The following is a 25,126-nucleotide window of genomic DNA, read 5'->3' as shown; positions in this document are numbered from 1 at the left end:
ATATGTGAAAAGTGACCTCTTATCCATTTACATACCTAACCAGAAGGCATGTGATAGGGTTTTACGTCAAGCTGTCAATTATGATAACAGACACAATAAGAATGGCTCAAGTGTTGATAGCCTGCTTCCTGACTTTATTGAAAAGTTTGTTGATAGTCCACTTGTGTCCTTTCAATTGCTTGCCTCTAATAAATGACTGCCTTTTCAGTGGTTATACTACACCAAGCTTGGGCTTTGCCATTTGCCAGTATAAATATTACAAGGGGATTTCAACTCATAGCTGAGTTAAAACAAAATTATAGAGGCAATTTTTTAAAAGGTGATTGTGTGTAACAGAAATTTTCAGTATAATGAAAAGTACTTTCAAATGCTAATTTTTTTTCTTTTTTTATTGTTGGTCGTTCAAAACATTACATAGTTCTTGATATATTATATTTCACAGTTTGATTCAAGTGGGTTATGAACTCCCATTTTTACCCCGTATACAGATTGCTGAATCACATCATTTACACTTCCATTGATTTACACATGGCAATGTGTAAATCAAATGCTAATTTAAAAGTATAACAAGAAAAGTGTAAAAAGCATTTCAATGTAAACTACCCCAGTAACTGAACTTGAAACAATAGCATTACGTAGTCATGCAGGAGATGGTACATGCTGAAGCTCAAGCACCAATAAAATCCATGCAATTGTGAGAAGTGAGGCAAGGACCTGAATTGATCAGGCCACTCATTCATTAGCTCTAGGAATAGGTAGCATAGAGAGTCAGGAGATTATAATTTTGAGATTGTGAAAATAATCATTTCTTACAAATTAATTGACTTCATTGTCTCAATGGAGGCAAAAGTGACCTCCCATTTATTCCACCTAAAATCTTGAATCTGTATCAAAATTAATATGCATTTCAATGGCTGTCTTGAATGATCTTTTAAATCTGAGCAAGAAATTTCTTATCTTCAAAAATGTTTATTTCCAATTTGTCAGAAGAGTTTTTTTTAAAAGTCATATTGATGTGTAACTGTAGGAATTTATGTTTCTAATATGATCTTAGCCTCAATTGTAATGATGATAATCATATTAACTAGATTGTCTTATATTACCAAACTTTCTCTGATAGCAAATAAAGAAGGTCTCAAGTTAGCAAATTAATGACATAAGGTTGATCAGATAAGGAACCGGTGGTAATTTAAGTAAGTTGCTTCATAGTTTCCATTTATACAAGATTTTTAGACTGGATTATACAATAATTTCTGTACTTTCTAAGCAACATCCAACATTCTGTTAGATAGTTTCCATTTCCTCAAGATGATAAAATTTGGGAAATATGGTTTTTTTCACTATTTATATAAGGAATAGGCACAGAGTATTTATGAAGTATGAGGTAGGAAAACAAACACTGCACTTTGCTAAATTTCTACATTAGTAAAGAGAAGAGGACTTTCACACTTCTAAAAATGTTCCAAACCATAAAAAGGCATTTCTTTGTAGAAACTTGAGTTCAGTTGCTAAAGCAGGACTCATAGTTCTTCAAGCCACTACACCATCTTCCAATAGAAAAGTTAAAGAAGAATGAAACTCCAATTGAAGTTCTGATTTTAAGATTTCCCCCATGCCAATAGTGAATGCATTTACAGTCGTAATGCTAAAGACAGACTTGTTCCAGACCTTGAACAGTACTCAAGATTGTGTTAACAGATAAAGGAAAACTCTAAACTCAAGTCCTGGTCAGCTGGCATGAGCTGATTATTATGGCAAATTAGAGAGGATTGTTTTATGGCAAATTATTAACTTGGTTTACATGAATCTTTTAAAAAATATTCCTCATAATTATGTGAATTTAAATTTTGGACTCAAATGAAATATGATATTTGCAACGATGGGTGAAATTCCAGGGTTGAAAAAAAAAAAAAAACCTAGTGTGTCAAGACAGTTAGCAACCAGCATCAATCAGTAATAAGCATTGTAAAAAGGAGCACACAAATGTATAAAAAGGAGAGCAAAATGGTATGTGTATGAAGCATATACTTTTACTATTCAGATTTGCCAATTAATAATATTAATGTATTATTATGATAGGTAGAATGTGGGGTTAATTTTAATATTTTAATATTCTCCATCTCAATTTAAGAATGTTTTTGTGTTAAAACTATATTGAAAGTGCTACTCTCATGCCATTTTATGGAAGGATTATAAGATGGTCAAAATTATTCAGTAATTTAAAATTTATTGTTAACTCTAATTTATGTAAGCTATATTAAGATTCTTTTCTAAAGAAAAAATAGTACTCAACAATGCACATCAATACTATTCATAATCTAAAAGGATAAATCTTTATAAAGCAACCGCCATGAACTCAAGTATGTACCTGGTGACAATATTTATTCTTAAGGGGTCATGTATATTAAAGGTTATGGGGAATGTTTAAAAGAACTCTCTTAGACTAAAACCATTGCCTTTCTAATTTTAAATTTCTCCTAGCTAATATAAAATGATTGATTACCTTTATTTCATGTACCCCTTGATTTTCCTTTTCATTTATCATTGGAGTGCTTTAAACCAAATGCATTTAGAACCTGCTGCTAGAAGAGTGGTCTCCTTTAAATCTTTGTAAAGTAATGAAAGGACACAGTAAATCAATCTCATTTCTACTGTAGGAAGAAATAACCTTTACTCTACTGCAGTCATTCATTTCTGTCCCTCCTTTCCTACATAGTAAATATAAAACTTTATCTTTATGATTTTTTTTAGAATTTGGAAGGATAAACATCATAGGATTTTAACTGAAGCCTTAGTAATATAATGTTTACATGATATACATTTATATTATCTTCTGCAGGCCTCAAAAATGTACTTCATAATAAAATAGACACATTAGGCGTCTTCAAATTCAAAAGTGGTACTTTTTACATAGGGAACAAACAACCTATTTAAAAATTTTAACTATGAAGTATATATAGCTTTTTATTGCAAGGATCAATATATATCATGTATTTCATAAATATCAACTCCATTTGATTGAAAAAATATATTCATATTGTAAGTGGTCTTCACTCAATGTTGTCCACTTAAGTAAAAATTAGTTTTTTGATGAAAAAGTTTGTTGTTCCAGAAGTCATACATATTTTTTCAATTAAAATATGCCCGTATTTCTATGCACATTAAGATTAATATTTTTATGATGTTTGCTAGCTTTTCCTGATTTATCTTTAGATAAATGAAAGGAGAAGTAACTTTTATATTAATGAACTTTCATGATCATAATTACATGAGGCTCCAATATTAATCAGAAATGATAAGAAAATTAAAACTGCCATGGGTTAGGCAGGGAGAGAGGAAGATTGCTCCTAAATACATGGAATTGGTTAGAATATTCTAAATGTATTTAGGGCTAAAGGTTTAAATAATGGAGGCCTGTTTTTATGAAATAAAAATTAACTGGAAATTAGAGATATGTCTTAAAGAATAATGCAAATCTCATGACAAAAGTATTTCTGAAAAAAAATGTGTAATGATTTTTGAAAGAACAAGTTTCTAAACCTATAAATCCTGCATAAGTTTTAAAAAACACAATGAACACATACATTTGTCAAACAGAAACATATTATAGTAATTATAACACATTTCATATTACAGCAATTTTAGAGGTGAAAAAAAGCAACATTCCAGAGAATTACATTGAAAAGCCATTGGCTGGCAAAACCACTAATTATTATTTGGTATTTTCATAAATGTATACAGATGTTTTCAGTTAGTCCTCACTCTTTTGTTTTGTTTCGCCTTGCTTTTTTTAAACCTGGCAAAATGACAAGTACCCTGAATAAGCTATCATCTTTACGATTTTCTCTAAACTCTGCATGTGGTGACCTTCATAAGCAGTCTACCATCTTGACCTGCAACTGGGAAGGACCCAAGAATTCCACATTAAACATAGTAGAGATAGGCCACAAAAAGTCTAAATGTGGTGGATAGGCCTAGAGCAAAGTAAGTGGGCATAAACACCTGCACGGGCTTGCTATACATGTGAAAACTCATATAAATGCACAAATAACTTACAAATGAGGAGCAAGTTAGTTAATACTGGCTCTTTCTTATTTATGTAGGCTATTTTCCCCATGTAATATTTTGAATTCTGTTATTTTCAAACAGCTCTGCTATCAAAACTTGAAAGCAGCAAACATATGCATCATAAAATATATTAGAATTCTGAAGTGTTTAAAATTATCTGTTATCCTTTAACTGAAATCATGGGATTTCTGCATTGGTATGGTCCATGCTTTTGATTGTGGCTAATTTGTTTATAAGCCACCATTAATCCTGGCTGTATATTTTCACAGTTTGGGTAAACACTTCATTTGCATTAAATTTACAGAATTAATGAGATGTGAAATTTAAAATGCTACTTGAAACATAAATGATGTAAGAAAACAGAACAAAAAAAAAGTGTTTTATCACATCTGAAATCACTAAACCAACTTAAACCTATTAAAATAGCAATGATGTGTCGCCTGAGATTTTAGCTTCATAACTCATCTTCCTGGGCTAAAATACAAAAGTAAGGAGTAAAACATCTGGAAAATATAAAGTTGCTCAAAAACACAAATTATGCACTGCTTCTACTCTAACTGGAGTTTAAATTAGTTTTCAATGTTTGCCTTTGAAAACGACAGGCTACTAAGTTTCAATAGCCAATAAGATTGAGAAAAATTCCCATTGGCTGAAACACAATAGTGTTTGTGGATGTAATCAATATATGCTAAAGAGAAGATGAAAGAGGTCATGAGCCAATTTGAGAAACTCTGTTCAGAGAGGCAAGGAAACAAGGTATAAATGAGAAAATTTTTTGGAAGACAAAATGATCAATTTTGGTCTCAGAAGCCCCGTGAGCCCCATTCTGAGTTCAGATCTGAGAGGCAACATGGAGAAAAGCACCGAAGCAAAGCGTGGCTACACCATTACACCTGGGTGAAACGTGCCCACCTGTTGCTGATGTAGGAAGGATGGGTCTCTTGGGCTTAGTCCCACATATCGATTGGCTTGAGATGTGCCTGAGGCTGTGTAGGCTGATTAAGGAAGAACAAAAACAAAGATAAAAATTGTGAACTATCAGAATGAACACCCTGTCCATGTATAAGAAACCCAGAGAAGTGGGATTTGCAACCAAAAAAAGTTGTTGTCTCCATTTCTCTTCCTTTTTGTCTGAGTGATAGAAAAGAAATGGTAATTGATTTCAAATCAACGAGCTTATCCCCCTTAAAAAAAAAATCTATCTAGTAAATCACATGCTTTGGTGTAGTGTCTCACATTTAAATGTCCAGGTACAGTCCTGCAGTGGTGCTCAAGATTGGCTAAGCAGAAGGGTCCTTTGCCTGGATGTGACCATTTACTAGATGTTAGTGATCTAAAGGAAAATAACCAGTTATGGTCTGTGATTCTAAATGTCAGAAAAAAGTGACAACTTTTAATGACAGGACTTAAGCAGATGTGCTTGATGATGAAATGAAAAATGTCTTACTTAAAAGTCTTTCTAAATAGAAAATCTAATATTACTATTCTAAAGAAGGAATCTATTTTTGTGTATTATATAGTGAATAAGCTCAGTGTTTTATTTAATGTAAAAATGCCCTCTAGTTTGATAAAAAGATTTTTGGAAAGAAATTCTTTATTTTCCATATGTGTAAAAATTCAATGTCTTGCAATTAGTCAGAAAGGGAGTTGGTGGCACCTTCTGAATACTTGTCACCAGGTAGTTAAGTACACAGGGTGACCATTCCTTATGTTACAGGTGTCTTATTTGTGAGTACTCTTTGTACAGGTGCTTTTTGGTATAGAGTGAACTTTCCACAGAAAAGTTTTTCCTGTTCCTAAAGATTTTTGCTTGTTTTTACAAGAATAGGACTAACACATTTTTCTAGTATTAAGCAATTCCACTACTCCATGTCAGAATACACAGAAGAACTAAGTTTTTACTATATATTACATTCATAGATCTGAAGAGATCTGCTTGGTTTAAAACCATCAGGTTAATGAGGAATTCAGACATTAATTTTAAATAAGCTGCCTTTAAAAAGTCAATATGTTAATTCTGCCATGTTCACAATAAAGGACTGAAAAATTTGAACATTGAGGCTTTTTTAGATCAACTTTTCAAAAACATTGAAGATGTTCACAACTCATCTTTTAACTACTCCTGAATAAAGGGCTCATGCAAAGGCAGCCATCAGCAACCAGTGACCCCCACTCCATCACCAGGACTCAAACTGAACACATGGGCCAAGGACAGTATCACTCTTAAAGAGTTAGCATTCAATCTGCGCAGTCCTTTCTTCTCAACCATTAGAAGAGGTTCCCTTAGCCTGTGTGTTTTCTTCAATGCTACTATCAGCACAGTAACCAGTTCCTCATTATCAATGGTGCTTAGGAAATGAAGCTACAAATTCATTTCTAGAGAAGAAAAACTACTCACTATATTTCTTTTATGTAAGAGTGGAAAATGAACTGATGCAGCCATCTTTAGACAACCAAGGTACTCCTTCTGAATGTTTTGTGATTTGACTAGTCAATTTAGATCCCTTTTTGAACAACCTGTATGTGCATATAAAAACAATCCATTAACCAACAGGCTGAAGGCATTCCTGTAAGTGGGCTGTGACTATTTGGGTCTGCTTATCCCCTGAATCTCACAGTAATGTCACTATAATAGTAGGCACCAGAAGTTTTTAGAACTTGGCTTGAAATATTTATTCTGTGAGAATTCAAATACTTTATTAAATCTTGGTTTCTATGTGCTTTTATTTAAATCACTGACTTGTTTGTTCAAAGATGCTGTGACATTCATTTTTAAAATTTGCACGTAGCATTTTTAGTGACATAACATGCACAAAAAAATCTTTAAAATGAAAGAAATCCAGTGTTCTCTAACCAGGTCTCATCCATCTATGTATTTAAGGAACTGTTTGCTGAGTCAGGACCCTCTGCCAACAAACAGATTTTAAGCCTTAATAAATACTGAGGGGTAATATAAGTCCTCATTTATAGGGGCTTATAAATTTTGAGAAATAAATGCTAAATATTCACTGTACACACAAAGTATTGTCCATTTTTCTTCCTAGTCTTTCAGAAGTCATTAATAAAGAGTGTCTTTCCAATGGTGGAGAAAGAGGGAGCCAATGGTGCCTCTGGTTGTGTAATTTCTCATGGGAATTTCCAAAGCAAAAGGATTTTCTTGCTCTAGGAAACAAAAATAGTTTAAATATAAGGCATATGTATAATTGTGGGGGTGCTTAATAATTCTTCTCTACTGGAAATTTATTTGTTCCACTTTGCTAATCTGTGTACATCAGCTCCAGTTCTAAGAAGCTGGTAATTTGGGTGAAGTGGATTGAAAATTTATTCCTCATACACTTCTGAGTATTCTAAATGAAGAAGCAAAGGAAACATTTGTCCAATGGGCTATGTAAGTTCACTAGCAAAAACTCCAACATTTAAAATGTCATGTCCATGCTAATAAACATAATATCTGATATACCATGATATGCAAAATAATCAAAACGTTTAAAGAAAAAGTTGCAGATAATGAAAGTGCAGGTAGCTTAACATGTGCCTAATACTAAGCTTTGAAATGTTCTTGCCTACACCCAACATTGTATGACTGTTTCTAACAATGACAGGACCTATGTTAAGGTAACCATGCAATTATCTTACAGAGGCACTGATTCAGTCTGCCTGATGGAGAGGCTTGGTTTCTATAGGAATGCTCCAATAAGTAACACTTATCTAATCTCCCTTTGGTGATATAAAAACCTTATACACTGTATAATGTTATTCAGTGCGATTTCAATGTATACCTTGAACAAGCAGGCATGGCTTATTATTTTTGTTACAACTGTTTGCTCAAACAAATTTGCTTCTCCCTTTTCAAATATGATGCACTAAAAGACATTTGATAAGAGAGAGCATGTGACAGCCAGGCCACATACATGCCTGCTAGCTCCACTTAAATGAGAAATCTCCATCTGGTCAGGTAGCTGGAAAAGTTGCCATGTTTTCCACCTTGGATCAAGTATCCAATGGTGCCTTTGATGGACATTTCTCATTTCCTACAGAAATACTTACTGGTTGCTGTAGGTGAAGCTGCCTCACCTTCAGTGGATGTAGTGATGGGTTTAGTATCTGTCATGGTCAGGGTCACAGGTCGCACTGCACTGGGATGGGGAGAGGGTGCCAAGACAGGAGTGAAATGGCCAGGCACTTTCCCTACTACTTGACCACTGCTGTTAGGCTACAAAACAAAAACAGAATGCCGGGTGAAACAATCCAAAAGGCAGTCATCTTCTCCAACAACTCCACTCAGCACATGTGGCCACGTGGATCCTGCAGGCTGCGTGGAGCCATCACGCAGGCCCTCCCTCTCAAGTCTGAGTCGGAAGCCAATCAAAGGTTGGTAGTATAAAAGCAACAGTGTTTAAAAGAAGGTTTTCATCTTCAAAGCATTTTGCATAGGTTATTTGGTCTTCACAACACCCTCAAGAGAGAAGTAGACTTGATCCTTTCTTTTAGTAGTCCAGAAAACTCAAATGGAGACTCAAAGGCTTAGCTCAAGCTAAAATGGAATTCCTTACTAAGCTACCTACAATTAAAACCCAGTGATTCCTAATTCTCTGCTCTTCATTCTCTATACAGAGTCCGTTTGGCTTTCACCACAAAATTTTCCTCTATTTGGATATTATCACTGACACAAGAGACACAAGAATGCCTAGCAGAGAAAACACATCCAGCTCTATAATTCCCATCATTTATAGTGAAGGCCTATTCTTCTGCATACAAAAACTAGGTTTCTCTCACATGCAGGTATTTCAGACTCAACAAACATAAGGCAATATAAACTTTTCCAGGCAGTCATCAACTTTTGATGATTTACTCATATAAGCAGTTAGATGAGTTTAAAGCATTTAAAATTTCAGATGCACACAATGATATAAAATGCTGAAAGAGGTCTGACCTTATACTTACAAATAAAAGATTTCCAAAGAAAATTAAAATGTACTAAAGTGAACTAGAGGACAATCAAATTCACAGTGCTGTTTGTGTTACTCTTCCATTGTTGTGCACAGAGAATTACACAAAACATATATTGTTGACATTTGTGGGAAATAACTGAGAATCCCTAGGGCAATGACAGAAAAGATATCATTATTTGAGTCTTAGCCCCTTGGTGGAAAAATAATTTCTGTGGTAGGAGACAAAATCATTAGAGTACATTATTTAAAGAAATCCTGAAGGATATTTTTCTAGACAGAGAATGCTAGTTTTGATTACACCCATGTTACAATTCTCCACTGCATGGTATTCCTAACAATTTGCCAGGTTGTTATTCTCCAATAGGATAGTCTTTATAATCTCAGCTATCAAAGGCAAAGAAAGTAATGAAGCAGAATATTTATCTATGCATAAATTACAAGTAGATTTTCTTTAGAGGAAAAGATAAATAGCTGATAATATTTAAGTATTGTGACCAGAGGTATGAACTAAGACTTTGCTTGGGTTCCTCAGAGTCCACTTTCTTTATTTTATAAAGAAAATGGACTTCTTGAATATCCTGACTATTCATCATAGGTAATTTTAAGTATTTAACTTTATGTCAGGAAAATTGACCAGAGTTTTCCTCTACGGAAACCTATGGGAGAGTTATATCTTTAAACTAATTTTATTCAAAATATTCCATTGAATAGCATGACTGTCTCACTATAATTGGTGCAGCAGTAATGCAATTAATCTCCAAATTGCTGTGGGGAGGAAAAGGCATCTCAGTTGCTTAACAATCCAAATCAGTGCAATGCTAGAGGAGGTTAGGAAGGAGCAGTTGACTGGAGGTGAACGGTCACTGAGTCCTTTTTTTTTCCATTTCTAGTGCTGAAAAGGTGAATATCAAGAATTCTATTTTGAAATGCAAATTAATTGGTTTTGAGTTGGAGTTAAACATCAAAGCAGGTATAATGTTCCTAATAAAAACACTTCTGTAGTTTCCTATAAAGACCCATTTTTCTTTCAAGTGGAAATAGTTTGTTTCTAAAGCAGACCATCAACTTCTGGTTGTGTGAACACCACAAATGACTACTTTACATATTTTACTAGAGAAAGAAGAAAGGTCTTATTTTGTCACTGGGGGTGTGCTAAACAGTAAACGTGTTTCTGTATAGGGTTCACCAAAACACTTTGATAGTACCTACCTGGCACAGGACCAGAATGACAATAATTACCAGAAAATGCTGCCACTGCATATGACATTACCCTGCCTAGTCTGTAAACTTTGTTCACTGGAACTGAATCAACATGAACTGACAGATATGTCTCCTATTTGAAAAATAATTAAAGGGACAAAGGAAAAAATCTCAAGCTAATACAGACATTTTTTTTTTTTCTGAAACTCGTGGTTAGAAGAATGGGGAGGGTTACTTCTCTTTAGTCTTCTACTAGTTTAAACAGGTGAAGCTAAGATAGAAAGCTTCCATCTTTCAAGGCTGCTAATAGATGAACTTTCATAGTGCAGATATAAAAAGAGAGGTGTCTTATCTGAAGATGAAGCTGAACAGCATTAGAAAAGGATTATCCTACTTAATACATTGCTCCTATTATACAAAATCCTGAGAGGGATTTTTTGGTTTTTGTCTTTTAATTGAGATGAGAGTAAGATGCTTCTCTTAGAAGCTGGATTTTTACCTTGAAAACATAAAGAAAAGCTGAGAACAATATAGGCAGATTATCACCTAATATGCCCTCTTAACTTATAAAGAATTTAAAATATACGTAAAACAAGCACTGAATAATTAAAGAAATGCGTAACACTAAGGGCCTGATTTTAATTTGCATAATTTTTCCCCTAACAGTGCCTAATTAAGACATCAGTTAAAAAAAAATCCAATGGAACTCTAAGATTTTCCACACTGAATTAACGTTAAGGACTTTTAATGGATGTCTTAATTAGACTTTGTTATTCATGGAAATTCTACACAAATTAAAATCAGACCTTGTGTGCACTGTTCCCAGCTGAGTCTAGCAAAATGCTCTATGGAACTAGGATTTTTGAATCCATATTCTGACAGCAAATTTCATTTCTAAACTGATAACACTAAGATCCCACTCTTTTACTTAGTTGTCATTAGTACTGCAGTTATTACACCATTTGAACATTTTTCTCCTAAAATACAAATGATAAGTTTAATGTGAAAATTCAACACTTAGTTTAATATATTAGTCAGTGGTACTAAAAGCAAAGGTAACTTTCTAAGTAACTCAAAGGTACTGGATGCACTGTCATTCAAAATAAAACATTCAGAAAGGACCATTTTGCTTCATCTTAACAAATTAAGACCAAAGAGTTTTTTCCTGACCTTTGTTAATTATGATTGATATGCACATATTATTTACTCTAATTTTAGTAATTTAGCAGCAGTAATGATAGAATGTTGTAAAAATTCCCCAAAGCATAAATAGGTATAATAAGAAGTAGACAGGAGTCTTAGAGGTAAAGCAGCAAAGCCAAATACTATACTATAAGATCAAAATTATATTGCAGATTTTGGATATTACAATTATCAATAGACCCAGCTTTGGCACAAAGACTGTCTACTTGATTGTGAAAAATCCTCTTCTAGCAAATCCTTATAAAGTGACTAGGGAGTAAGAAATGCACATGAATTACTATACGTAATACAATGAATTGCCTAAAACTACTATACCATGTTTATTTAAAAAAAAAAAGATACCTCTAGTAATGCCACTTATTATTAAATGTAAGTCATGTCACTGCAAAGAATATTCAAGTAGTCATCAAACACTGAAAATGTTTACATTACCAAAGCTTATTTTAATACCTAATAACAGGCCTATAAATACACCAGTAAGTTCTTTTGTGTGTGTTTATTTTAGCACATACCTTGCTCCTGCATGACATAAGCATTTTTGTCACTATGTCAAGCCTGGTATTTTAGGTGTGAACTCCAGTTTGGAGCTTTTTGGCAATGAACATTCTGCATAAACTTTCTCTTCAGTCAATAAAAATCCAAGAACATCAAATCAAAAACTTCTTCACAAACATGCCCCTTTGGGGCAATACACTTCCTACCTGTCATTTAACCATTTTTAAATAAAAACTTAATGGGTCACCAAGAAATTTCTTGAAGATGGGTTGCAAGGCTTGATGTTCTGCCAGACATACTGTCTGACAAACCTCCGTGTCTTAGAGTTACACCTGTCCCATTTCCCTTACGTTCTAGTCTTATTTTCTCTTATTTTTACCTGGCTGGTTTGTGGACTGGATGGGTCATAAGAAGGTACATAGTTCTTCAGAGTATCCTGAGGATTCAGGTGGGGAGGATATCTGATTGTTGGATGAGAAAAGTAGCTCGATGGGGCTGGAGGAAGGATAGCTTGTGTTGGAAATGGCAGCGGTGAGGGTGGAGGTGGAGTTCGAGTTGAGATGACTGCGGAACACAGAAAAGGAAACATTGACTGTCAGAGCCGATTTCCTTATTATTTCGTCCAGATTCTATAAAGATGTTTTAAAACTATCATTGGTTTTCCTACCACAATTTAATCAAGTTCTTCTAAAATAAATTACTCTTCTACTTATATTCTCAATGATAATACAGGTAGGGACACAGAGACAAAACCACACCCAAGGGAAAAAATGATCTTGCTTTCTACATCTGAGAATGTTTTAAAAAAAGAAGTTTTGCTTTTTTAAGGTATGCAAATCTGGATAAAACATTTCTTTGAGCAGTTATTTCCCATCAAAAACACATTCTTTGATTATAAAGTCTTTGTCTTCCTAAGTCCAGACCAAGTCAAAGCATTAATTATAAGGCAGGAGACCCACAAATGGTTTACTAATCAATTTCAAATAAATTATTTTCCTATACATTCTAGCTTACAGTTGTTCAGAAAGTTGCCTGTCATGTATAAATATTTTTGGTCATTGTATAAATACTTTTGAGCATTAAAACACAAGACCTGGCAACTCTTTCTCTATGAAGATATTCCTTTCAAAACCAACAGAGCTTTATTCTGCAACTATTTTTCTTCTACTCTTTTACTGGGTGTAGCTTTAAAAATATTAAGGTAAGACCAAGAATAAAACCCACAGAAATGCAAATTTGAATGTCCATAGAGGTAGGATTATTACATCATCCATAAACCATGTATTTTATAACTTTATAGAGGCAACTATTATATAAAACATATATAATATGTATGATGTTTAATTTTAATATAACTTTTAAATATTAGTATGATCATAAATAATTGTCTAATTTTTAATTTAATATTAAGTTTTGAAAGATGGGGAAAGTATAACTTATGATCATTATCTTTATAAGGTTGAAGAAAATAATTATCTGTTATAAATTAAGAGAACCAACTATACATGTAGGAGTAAAGATTAAATGTATATTTCTATTTAATATTTTGATCCAAATTATAGGAAATTACACATAATGAATATTTAATGTTTTATGAAATAACTTAGCAAATAATATGAAAAAATAAATTCTTTCCATGACCTATAAATGAAAATCCTCTGGAATGATTATCTTCAACTTGGTAAATATGGGGGGCGAGGGAAGGCAACAATTTAAAGGATGTTGCTTATGTCCAACGAAGAAAACTTTCAAAATATACAAGAAATTAAGAATGTATATTACAGAAGAATCATTAATTTTATGGTCACAACTTTGCTCCCTGTATGTCCAGGGCACTGTGTCTTAGAATCCTCTGGACTGTTTTTACAATACAGATTACTGGGCCTACCCACAGAAGCCCTAGATAAGGACCAGCAGGGGTGAGGCACCATGTAATCTTTTCATGCACTGAAATTTGAGCATCCTCCATCAAAGAGATGCATTTCAGAAAATAACTGTATATCTTTTAAAAACAAAATTCCTTATTGAAGTATTACTTTATTTAAGAAATATGCCCTTTGGGTGGGGCATGGTGATGGACACCTGTAATCCCAGTGGCTCGGGAAGCTGAGGCAGGAGGATTGTGAATTCAAAGCCCAGCCTCAGCAACTTAGCGAGGCCTTGCCTCTAAATAAAATATAAAAAAGGGCTGGGAATGTGGCTTGAAGGTTAAGCGCCCCTGGGTTCAATCCCAGGTACCAAAAAGAAAAAGAAAAGAAAAGAAAATATGCCCATCTGAAAATCTATCTAAAGAAATACAAACCTCTACATAAAATTGGACACCTTTTTAATTGGTGTCTAAGTGCTCTTAGTCAATTCAACTATGGTCTTTGCTCACATCTGTACACAAACCCTTGAAAGATACATACACAGTTCCATCTTGGGTCCTCTGGGTTTAGGGATCAATTTGGACATAGTAGTTCTGAAAGAGGTCCCTTTGCAACTGAAGTGGTATAAATCACATTTGAATTCACATCTCTGAACAATCTGGCCTGTGCTGGCCTGATATAACTGAGTAGCATGTCATGCTTTAAATAGCAGGTAAAAATATCTACCTGATATCAATAAAAGTCACTCTAGTCCTTTAAAAAAGGGTTTTTAAAAAAAAAAACACAAGGCAAAAATATGTTCCTTAATTTTGAAAGCATATATACATATGGGTGATATATTTGGATGTGTGTATATGTATGAGTGTGGGTGTGCATGTGCACACACATAGCCTATTTTAATGCAAGGTCTTTCTACTTGTCTTCCTTCCTCCAGTCTTGCTCCTTTCAGTACATGCCCTACAGTTCCATAGAATGACTTTTTTAAAATGCCATTACAGTTGTATAACTTCTAAGAAATCTCTAAAAATCTCTGCCTTCCTATTGCCTCCAGAATAAAGCCCCAATAATGTAACAGTGCATATGGTTCTCATGTGCTTTAGAAGCCTGTCTTGGATCACTTCTTTGGCCTCATCTCCAGCTGCATGAAGGAAGTTGGATATATGGAGTTCCTTCCTGCAATGACCTCTGGTACATTGCTGCATGCTGTGGCCTCTGCCTGAAACCTCCTCCAGGCTGGCTGTTCCTTCACCTTTGACACTTAGTTCAGAATATATTTTTTTTCCAGGTATCTAAACTTCCTCCAAGTGTCTGCTCCTGTTCAGATTAGATGACCAGCCAGTGATATCATTCCCTCTCTTCTCACTACCTCATGAGCTCTTTAGGACAGAAACCATCTTTTGTTACCAAGGTGCTTATAGACTCTAATATATTTGATATTTAGTAAATATTTGGTGAAGGACTAAGATGGAAGGCTTATTCTAGCTCTCTCAACTGTCTTTACCTATAAAAGTTGTTCAATTTTTTCCAGTATAAATTTTTAATCAGGTGCCACAATACATAGATGATATGACTTCTAAGTTAATTTTGCTGAACATACTTTTCAACATATATTTCAATTATTTCTATGAAATAGTTACTGATTTTTTTCACTTATGTCAGTAGTATAAACAATAAATGTAAAAAATCTTAGACCACATTAAATTGGTATATTTCCTCTCTCAACTTCTTAACTTTCTTATTAATAATTACAAAGTCCATTTTTTAAGTTTAGCAACAATAAATATCAAAATACACTGACAAACTAAACCTAAGTACTTTATTTGAGCAGATGCTGCATCATAAAGATTTTAAAAAACATATGAAGGATAAAAAAATTGCCTAACTGTAAACTAAAGAGTGTCACTAAAAATACATATCTATATACCTTTGTCTATATCTATACATATATATACATATCTATACATAAAACTTTACAGTGATATTAAAACTTTTAATCTCCTCATCCCTAGGACTTAAGAGTAATTATGTAGAAAGCATACAGTATTGATTACTGATTATATATCATTTTTAATTTGTGAAAAAAGACATTATCAATTGCTAGTTGAAATATAAACATGAAATATTGAATACCTTTTCTCATTTAGATTAAGATATTAGACATAATATCAAGTGTACTAGCCCTAAGTAGTTGTCATAGAACTGTACCTCTTTCATTTTCTGATTAGTTTCACTTCCAAAAAGTAAATAATCATTTGTGTATAGGAAATAGTGTCTATGTATCTTACTGTCTTTGGAACAACTCTAAACTAAGCAATTATAGCTGAAAATCCAACTTTCTCTTAGTAGAATATATAAAATTAGGACCGATCCTGAAATTAGTAAAGATAATTATGTATTCTACTTTTCTAAGTCCTTATGATCATAAGCTTTCCAATAAAGACATATGGAAGGAAAAAGTACATATATAGATATTATTAAGTTGCATAACTGTGATAATATTTTCTAACAAATTGATAAGAAGAGCCATTTTATGGGATCATGACCTTCCCCTTTGGGTTAATAAAACATGGTCACTCTAGCTAAAACTATGAACCTTTGGCTCCATCTCTAAGGGTGGGAGCCCTGTGAACAAAGGATGGCTTCTCTTCTAGGACTGGGAGTCCTCACCACTGTGTGCAACTCCAGGTATTCCGGGATGGTGGTGCTGGGGGAAAGTGCTCAATCTTGGGGAAGAATCCTGCGGAGATGTAGAGCTGAACAATGGCTTTTCAGGTTTCTTCATAGTAGTTGGAGAAGACATATCTGGAAAACAGGAGGGAAAAATTCAAGCTGCATGACCTTCCTAATTGACAAGGTTCACCTCAACATAACAACAGATTTCATTTTTCAAAGCTTTAGTACTTTCGTGCTTTGGCTCTTACAAAATCTATACTGAAGGTTAGAGCTCTAAAATATCGGTCAGAAACATTCTCAACAGAAAATAACCAAAGTTTTTATTAGAATTATGATCAGAACCATTCCATTACTAAAGAAACCTTGAAGTTCTAAAAATCTGTTTCTGTTAGCCCCTTGGTTCACATAAGAGTCTTTTTTACCTCACATTTTGTTCTTTGAGTTATATGATTCAGGTGTTGACCAGCTACACCATGAAAACAAATCAAGGACAACCCGGTGTGAAGTGAAAAACAACCTTTGGGTATGCTGGTAAATATATTGTGCATTTAACATTTTATGAAAACTCATTCACTTGATTAGCAAAAATAAAATAATTCTTAACTTTCTCACTCTACAAATATATATTGGGTTCATCTATTTGCCAGATAATGTGCAGATGTTAAGAAAAATACAAAGTAATTCCTGCCCTAGGATGCTCCCTGTCAGTGAAAAGGAAAATGATAAGGAAATAGCGATCAGCAGGGACATGATGGCATTTGCTGCTGCAGCCCCAGTCTCTGTTCAGGGACCATGATCACCTCACATGATCACCTCAGCTCCCCCAGGTGAAGGAGGCATTCCCCAATGGTGCCATTTTCAAAATGGAGATGACATCAACAGAGAGGAAATGTTCCCAAAAAGTGAGGTATGAAATATATAAGTAGCCCAAACAGTCTATGAAGAGGGAAACAGAGTGATGAAGGGGAGCAAGTGACAGACAAGACCACACAACAAAGGACAGTGTGTTTCCTGTACTTCCTGTACTGCCTCTCTGAGAGCTTACCCTGATGAGGGAAATGCTATGGATGGGCAAAATATGATCACAATTACAGTTGAGAGCAATCCCTCCAGAAACTACATGGAGGATGGATTATCCACAATAGACCCAGAAGACATGGAGGCCCATTAAAAAGAAGATATATTATTAATACATGCCTTCCATAAATACTATAGAAGGCCTAATTTATACCAGACACTGCACCAGTTGCTAGGGACACAATGGTAAATTGGATTTACTTTCAGCTTCTACAAAGCTTAAAATCCAGTAAGGGGATAAATGGAAGTAAAACTGAATTACAATACAGTGTACAATGTGCTGTGATAGAAGTATTCAGGGCTTCCTTCATTCATTCTCTAGATATTTAACACTGCCAAAAGATAGATCATAAGAGATTGAAAAAAAGAGTGGGGATAGAGGTAATGCAATCAATAATTAAACAGAATTAAGTCAGTTAAATGAATAACTGATGTGGAAGGTCACCATCTCAGGTGACTACAAGATTGCATCATGCATTTAGTTGGAAAAGGGAATTCAGCAAGAACCTCTCATTAGCAGGAGAGATGACCCTGAGTTTAACATCTTGAGTAATGCTGACTTTTACTCAGGTTTATAAATTTGTAGTAAAATGTCCTAACAATAATATGAACTATAAGATTTGTATTTTATTATAAAATTTTTAAATACACACACAAGTACATAGAATAATAATGGATTCTCATGTATCTATCATCCAACTTCAGCAATTAGCAACTCAAAGCCAATCTTATGTTATCTTTACTCCATTCTATGCTTCAACCACCTTCATTACTTGAAGCAAATCCCAGATATCACCACTAAATAGTAAGAAATCTTTATTAGAAGAAGAAAAAAATCAAAACTGTATGACACATAAAAATACATACAATTAGTATTTCAATTAGGATTTTTTTAATGAGAAAAAGATCTCATAGTGCAATTGAAATGAGAAACTAGTCATAACTATGATTTTACCATTTGAAAAATTATCTAAATTCTAGGAAAGACATCCAATAGAGTTAGATATGTGTTTTCATCATGCTTGTAATTACAGAAAGGTTATGCTTCTGAAGACAGTGGATGTCACAGTCCACAAAAAGTGACAGGTGTGCTTGTAGATGTAAGCTACAATTTGTTAGTAACTGGCTGTCATTAACCTATTGGGACTTTGATGAGTCAAATAACTTTTTCCTTATATCTTTCTCAAAAAGAAAAACAAAAGAAAGAAATTGTTCATGAAATCATAGCAATTAATGCCACTACAAATATGAAAAATATTAAACCAAGGTTTAAAAAATATAAAAAGGAAGTTCGCTTCAGCTAAGCTTTCAAAATATTAAAAACAAAACAAAACAAAACACTTAAAGTGGGCACAGTGGTACACACCTATAATTCCAGTGGCTTGGAAGGCCGAGACAGGAAGATTTCAAGTTCAAAGTTAGCCTCAGCAAAAGTGAGGCACTAAGTAACTCAGTGAGACCCTGTCTCTAATAAAATACAAAATGGGGCTGGGGATGTGGTTCAGTGGTTGAGTGCCCCTGAGTTCAATCCCTGGTACCAAAATACTACTACTACTACTACTACTACTACTACTACTAATAATAATAATAATAATAATAATAAATAATAAAATTTTACTTAAAAGCTCTTTGATTTTAAGAAGCAATAACACAAATACAGGTTTTGCCTACTAGAAGTTAAACCATAGATATGTAGACTGTTAGAGGTTTAAGAAACTCCATTTCACTCCTTATAGTAGGGATGACACCAAAAGTTTGCATTCTAAATATTTAAATTGAAATTAACTCTTAGGAAAAGAACTTATTATTATAGCCTATTGTTGACACCCTTATGCTTACCTGTGCTTAAATATAAATTTCAAATAAAATAAAACTGTATAAATTAGTTTGTAAAAACACCATAATACAAATAGTATAGCACAGTAGACATCATTTGGAAACCATTAAATGCAATCCGAGCTTGGGAAGTAAAACAGTGTCATTGTAGTTATCTCATTTCTTTTCTTTTAGTTATATTATTTCTGAATTAAGGCAATTCCAGCTACTGCCACTATATGAATGTTCATTAAACCCAGACAACTTCCTAGTAGTTCCTTTGTGTAAAGGGCACATAAATCAAAGATGTTTGTACAGAAGTTCAAGCATATAGGCATCTATGTAATTTTTAATTAATAAAATTTAAATTTTTTCTTGACCAAAATGATACAGTTTGTCTTTATTGGGTACTGTTATGTTTCTATTTATTTTTACTGGTCCTCTTTTAGGCATGTACCTGACAATTGGAATACCCTCATGTTCAGAACACACAGAAGACCAGCACAGCACAAATAGAATAACATTCACAGTTCACAAAAGAAAAAGGGCCCACAAACTGTCTCTTTTCTTAAACAGCCAAAGTAACTTAGAATAGTAAAAATAAAAATGGGAAGGTCCATTGGCCAAACTAAAAGGCTGTGCTTTAGAAACAGGTAAAGAATGGTGAACCAGAATGTGGGCTCCATTGCCTTTGTTTTCACGTTAAATGAAATTAATTCTGGGCCCATTAATCAATAAAGAAATACTGCTACGCAGCATGTAAAAGGCACTATGCTGAGTACTTACAGAGACACAAAAGTGAATCCCCTCTCAAAGAGCAAAACAACTCTCTGGACTGAAGAGAGGATAAAAGATCAATTATGTGGGGGCAGCAAGGGTAGAGTTGCTAGCCACTACATTTTAACCATGAACCAAACTAGTACTGTTTTGATTCTAATTTTGTTTTAAATGTCTGCATCTAATGGACTTCCCATCTGAAAAATGATATTATTTCTATTTTTAATGCACTCCTATACTACAGAAAAAAAAATTGAGGAATAAATATATAGAAGAAATAATTTTCAGTGACCTTTCTGTGAAGAAAAACAAATGCCATGCTTTGCACAATCTGCTGTCCCTCAAGCAGGAAGAATAATACATAAAAAGATTAAAGTGAAAATAAGCTGAATAATACAGCTGAATAATGCATAAATATATAATAAGTTGAATGATAATACATACATAATAATGCATAAGTTGAATAATACATAAGATAAGGAAGCTGAAGAGAGAAGCAAGATGGTAAGAAAAGAATGAGCTGATATTTCTGTTAGTAGGAAGAAGGCAGAAATTGCTGATGGCTGATAAAAAGGAAAGAATTCTAAATTCTATTTAGAAAGAAATGATGTCTAAGTGTAGTAGTTTCAGAATGGTAAAACTTTCCCCACACTTGTTTCTTCACTGTTCTTATAAGTTTCACTAGGCCTCTCCCCTTGTACAGGGTTAAATAAAAAAATTTTCTTTCTAGTCTTTATCAGGCCTTCCTCATCATGGCCTATTATCAAAACAGTAGTTGAAACTATATTCCTCAAATAGTATCTTTCTCATATTAAGATCTGCCATGGTGCCACATTTTAATGTAACATTTTCCTTGTTGATTTATTTTATTTAATTTTTAGCTAAGCTAATTTACCATATAGTCCTTTTGACTGGCAGGAAGAATGTGCTCTGTCCTTCCTTGTCTGTGACCTTCCTTTAGGTTAGAAAATTATATCTTTCTACTCTTATTCAGCCTAGAGAACAGTTTAATCCACTGAACAAAGTTATTTTCTTCTTAAGTAACGCCTTCCAGGAAAGGTTGAGGTCTAGATTTCTTTAATGACCTTGTGTTTAAATCTTAAATTGCTGGGTGATTTTTCATTATTATTATTTTTTACTTGTTCCATCCTTTGTATGTACTCTTTTCAAAAAGGCTGACTAATAGCTAGGCATAGTGGCGAATACCTGTAATCCCAGTGACTTGGGAGACTGAGGAAGGAGGATCACAAGTTCAAAGCCAGCCTCAGCAATTTAAAAAACTTAGGCCCTGTCTCAAAATAAAAAATAAAAGGATTGGGGATGCAGCTCAGTGGTTAAGTGTCCCTGGATTCATTCCGCCACAAAAAAAAAAAAAAAAAAAAAAAAGCTAACTGATTCCTTCTATGGAAGATAACTTTAATAAAAACACAAAAAGTTGTGGAAACTAGAAGGTAATGCTACTTGGAAAACTTTTTTTTAAAAAAATAATCTAGGATTGGAAAAAAAAGGGAAGAGGTAAAACAGGCCTAATTCTAGGTAGCATATTTTATAATCTCTCACACATGCAAGAAGCTATATAGTGAAGTGATAGCTAATGGTATAGGAAGACAAAGCAACTACAACCAGTGTAACTTAAAACACATGTTTCATGAATAAAAAGCTCCAGATGAGAAGTAGTGGATGTAAAGTGAAAAAAGAAATCAAAGTCAACCACCAAGTGTCCAAAAAGGGAGAGGAACTATAGCTATGAGTAAGGGTCAAGTGGGTAAGTAAGATGACTTGGACCCTGTCCTGGTAAGGCTTATAGTCAGGAAAGAAGGTAGACATTAAAGACGAAAGTTCATTAAATAAATGTAATTGTTATAAGTAGACTGTAGAAAGGACTTTTAATGGCAGAAGATTAGAGAGGCTAATATTTTTAAGGGATTCACATTAATGATGCTATTTTTCAGCATCCACAACTGTGCTTAGATTTATAATTGGACAATTCACTATGACTGTTAAAACAACTATATAGTGAAGTATAGAATAAAAGATCACCAAACAAGAAAAAATTCAAATAAGCTACTAATAAAACTTGGTTCATCTAGACTTAAGCTTATCTTTAAATAAGTATTTTGCAAAACCAAGTTATCATATGATTGTTACTAGCTATGCTATGATTTTTTTTGGCACTGTAACATATATACATCCTAAGCCCTGATGTGTCATTCATTTCACAGCATCACTTCAAAGAGATAAAGGCTTAAGCAAATAAAGAGTTAGATCAACTCATCTCCCAACAAGGTAATTTCATCTACAAAAGAAGAGAGCTGCAGTGAAACACAGCGTATGTACTCCACTCATCGGCAGCTTGCACAAATGGCGCTCCAGATGTATATCTGTTCAAGTCAGCCCAAGGCAACAATTTTGATCAATTCTAATGTGATAAAATGCTGCAGGGAAAGTGTGCAGAAACGTGTTTACGTCAGCCCTTAATTAAACTGTTGTTCACTTCCAAAGAACCTTAGGAAACACTAATGAGACATGAGTTTTGGCAATTTCTTCATCAAAGCGAAGACCCCTTCCTCAGTCTGTAGCAGCCTGTCATCCAAGTCGCTCCCGGGATAAATGTCACATGGCACTCCAATCAGTTAGCCACCTGTTAGTAGAACTTCACTGAAGTCAACTAGTGATCTGGGGCAAGCTCAAACAGCCACCTTAACACCTGCCTGTCTGGGACACCTGCTCCTTTTTCACATATAGTGGAGCAATATGTTAGCTTTTCCAATATGTTTGAATAGATTAAGGTTACAAATCAGATTTTCTAGAGCCTACACAGAAAACATATTATTTTCGTTCTAAAATAATTCCTATTCTTCTTATGATTTATAATTGCTTCAAATTAATTATGTAAAAGCATACATGAATTCATGAATCTCTGGAAGCTATTATTTTTAGCATACCATAATACTAAATTAAAATATATTAACAATCTTGCCAGTCTTATGATTTAGACAAACATATTCCTATCTAGTTAACAAAGAAGTAAAACGTTTCAAAGTGTTTTAAATGTCCCATTCTTTTACATTTTCCTAAGTTATTTTCTTTATTTACATGCCATATTTAAACACAACTTTAAACGGGCCATATAAATACAAATCAACATTGGCTAGTTTCTCTTATTTATGAGTATTTATCTTTAAGGTATGTTTCATTGCTCAGTGCTTAAAAATCTATCATGGTTATTTAAAATATCTGTTTTTCACATTATCAAGCTACAGAACATTTTGCAAGATCACTACCACTAGTCTCTGCCCCGCTTTTGATTTTTCAGAAGACAAATCAAGGTGTAATAGAAACAGTTGGGCAACTTTTTTTGGGGAGGGGATACTGGGAATTGAACCCAGGGTCACTTAACCACTAACTTTAGTGAGCCCCATCCCCAGCCCTTTTTATATTTTATTTAGAAACAGGGTCTCCCTAAGTTGCTGAGGCTGGCTTTGAACTTGCAATCCTCCTGCCTCAGGGAAACTTTTGCTAACTTTGACCTTATGGTATGATAGAGAGCAGAATATGACACAGACCAGAGAAGGAAAGCACATATGTGGGAACATTCAGCTTAGAAACTTTGTTGGGGCTTTTAAAGGTTTCAGACTTTTATAGGTTTTTAAAGAGTTTTATGGTTCTACAAAATCTCTGAAAATTGAGAATCTCTTCAGAGACCAAATTCATTGTTGGATGAAGGCAAAGGTAGTCAACACTTTCAATACTCCATTTAAATTGTCCATGCTATGCACAGTATTAAAAGTGAAAATGAGCTTTAGCTAAACTGGGGCACTCTGTTTCCCATTAAAATGTTGAGTGGAAGCTGGAAGACAATATAAAAAGATGAACTATCTTCATAAAATAATAGTCATTTAAAGTAAATAGGAAGCCACCAAATCAAGTGTATAGGATGAGTTTTGGAGCCGAAGTCTGGTCTTTTGCTTTGGGTCACAAATCCAAAGTCAAGCAAGGAAACAGCTTGGGCTATTTGCCCAGAGGACAAGGAGAAGGCAGAGCAGATACTCTGCCAATAAAATGCTAAAAGAGACCATGATTTCCTTTCTTGTTTTTGCCTCGAGGTAGATAGTGTTGGGGAGAGGAAAGTTACAGGTTATTTCACTGGTATAAATGTTATGTGAAATATTACAATTATCATGGCTACATTGAGGCAGAGTCTTTCTTGCTTTGCTTGCCTGATACTTCAGATCTCAGCCCAAAGCTTTGATGTATTTATATTTCTACCAATTTCCCTGTGGAGATTGACAGTGATCCTAACTTTAGTGAGTTTCACCCATAGGTAAAGGGTTGATGTTGGGGCGTATACCCTGGAGAAGGAAGAAAGGAAAGAGAAACCAAGTCACTTATGCCTTTATTTGAAAGCTCTACACAATCCCCTAGGTACTAATTTGATTTCTCCAATTCCTTCTCAGTATAATGGAGCTAGCCAGGCACATGGAGAGAGAAGACGTGGTATGATCCCTGATGGCTTAAATGGAATATAAATGACAAGAAAGAGGTGCAATGATGGAGTCCCAAGGCCCAGAGACTGTTCTATAAATACAGTTTGGAGCACATGCTTCAAAATTTCTCATAGAGCCATGTGCTACATGCAATTATTGTTCATATGATGGGGGAGTTAAGTCATTCATGCACTGCTAGTGGGAATGTAAATTGATAAGACCTTTCTGGATTCTGTGCCAATATTCATCAAAAGCCTTAGCAATGGACATAAGATTTAACTCAGTAATTCTTAAGTAGGAATAAATTCATTCCTTTAACAAAATTTCATCAAGATTCTACTTGATGAAAAAGGAATAGACAGGAATGAACTAATCAAATTAGGCACAAAGATTTCTGTGCAATGGCGTTCACTGTATCTTTATAATATAAAAAAACTCAGGAAGTACTTTAAAAATCCATGAGTGAAGTAGACATTTAAAAACTTACAGTATAGCCAAAGATGGCATATTG

At 34.1% G+C, this 25,126-nt stretch overlaps 1 protein-coding gene across 7 annotated transcripts in view; it reads right to left on the bottom strand.

Moving 5' to 3' along the window:
• The window catches only part of NFIB (nuclear factor I B), a 433,171-nt gene that overhangs the window by 26,280 nt on the left and 381,765 nt on the right, over nt 1-25,126 (bottom strand). For 3 of the 7 annotated variants that reach the window (XM_081278616.1, XM_081278620.1, XM_081278618.1), the window contains 4 exons: nt 16,454-16,588; nt 12,298-12,482; nt 8,116-8,281; nt 4,981-5,063 (listed from right to left, as the gene is read on the bottom strand). In XM_081278616.1, the coding sequence (XP_081134742.1) occupies nt 4,981-5,063; nt 8,116-8,281; nt 12,298-12,482; nt 16,454-16,588 (569 nt within the window). The remainder of the gene's footprint in view (nt 1-4,980; nt 5,064-8,115; nt 8,282-12,297; nt 12,483-16,453; nt 16,589-25,126) is intronic. The other 4 variants (XM_081278617.1, XM_081278621.1, XM_081278619.1 and 1 more) reach the window with 2 other exon arrangements.

Source organism: Spermophilus citellus (assembly GCF_964194105.1).
Source record: "Spermophilus citellus genome assembly, chromosome: 2".
NCBI lineage: Eukaryota > Metazoa > Chordata > Mammalia > Rodentia > Sciuridae > Spermophilus > Spermophilus citellus.
This window is presented reverse-complemented; position numbering and strand designations above follow the sequence as displayed.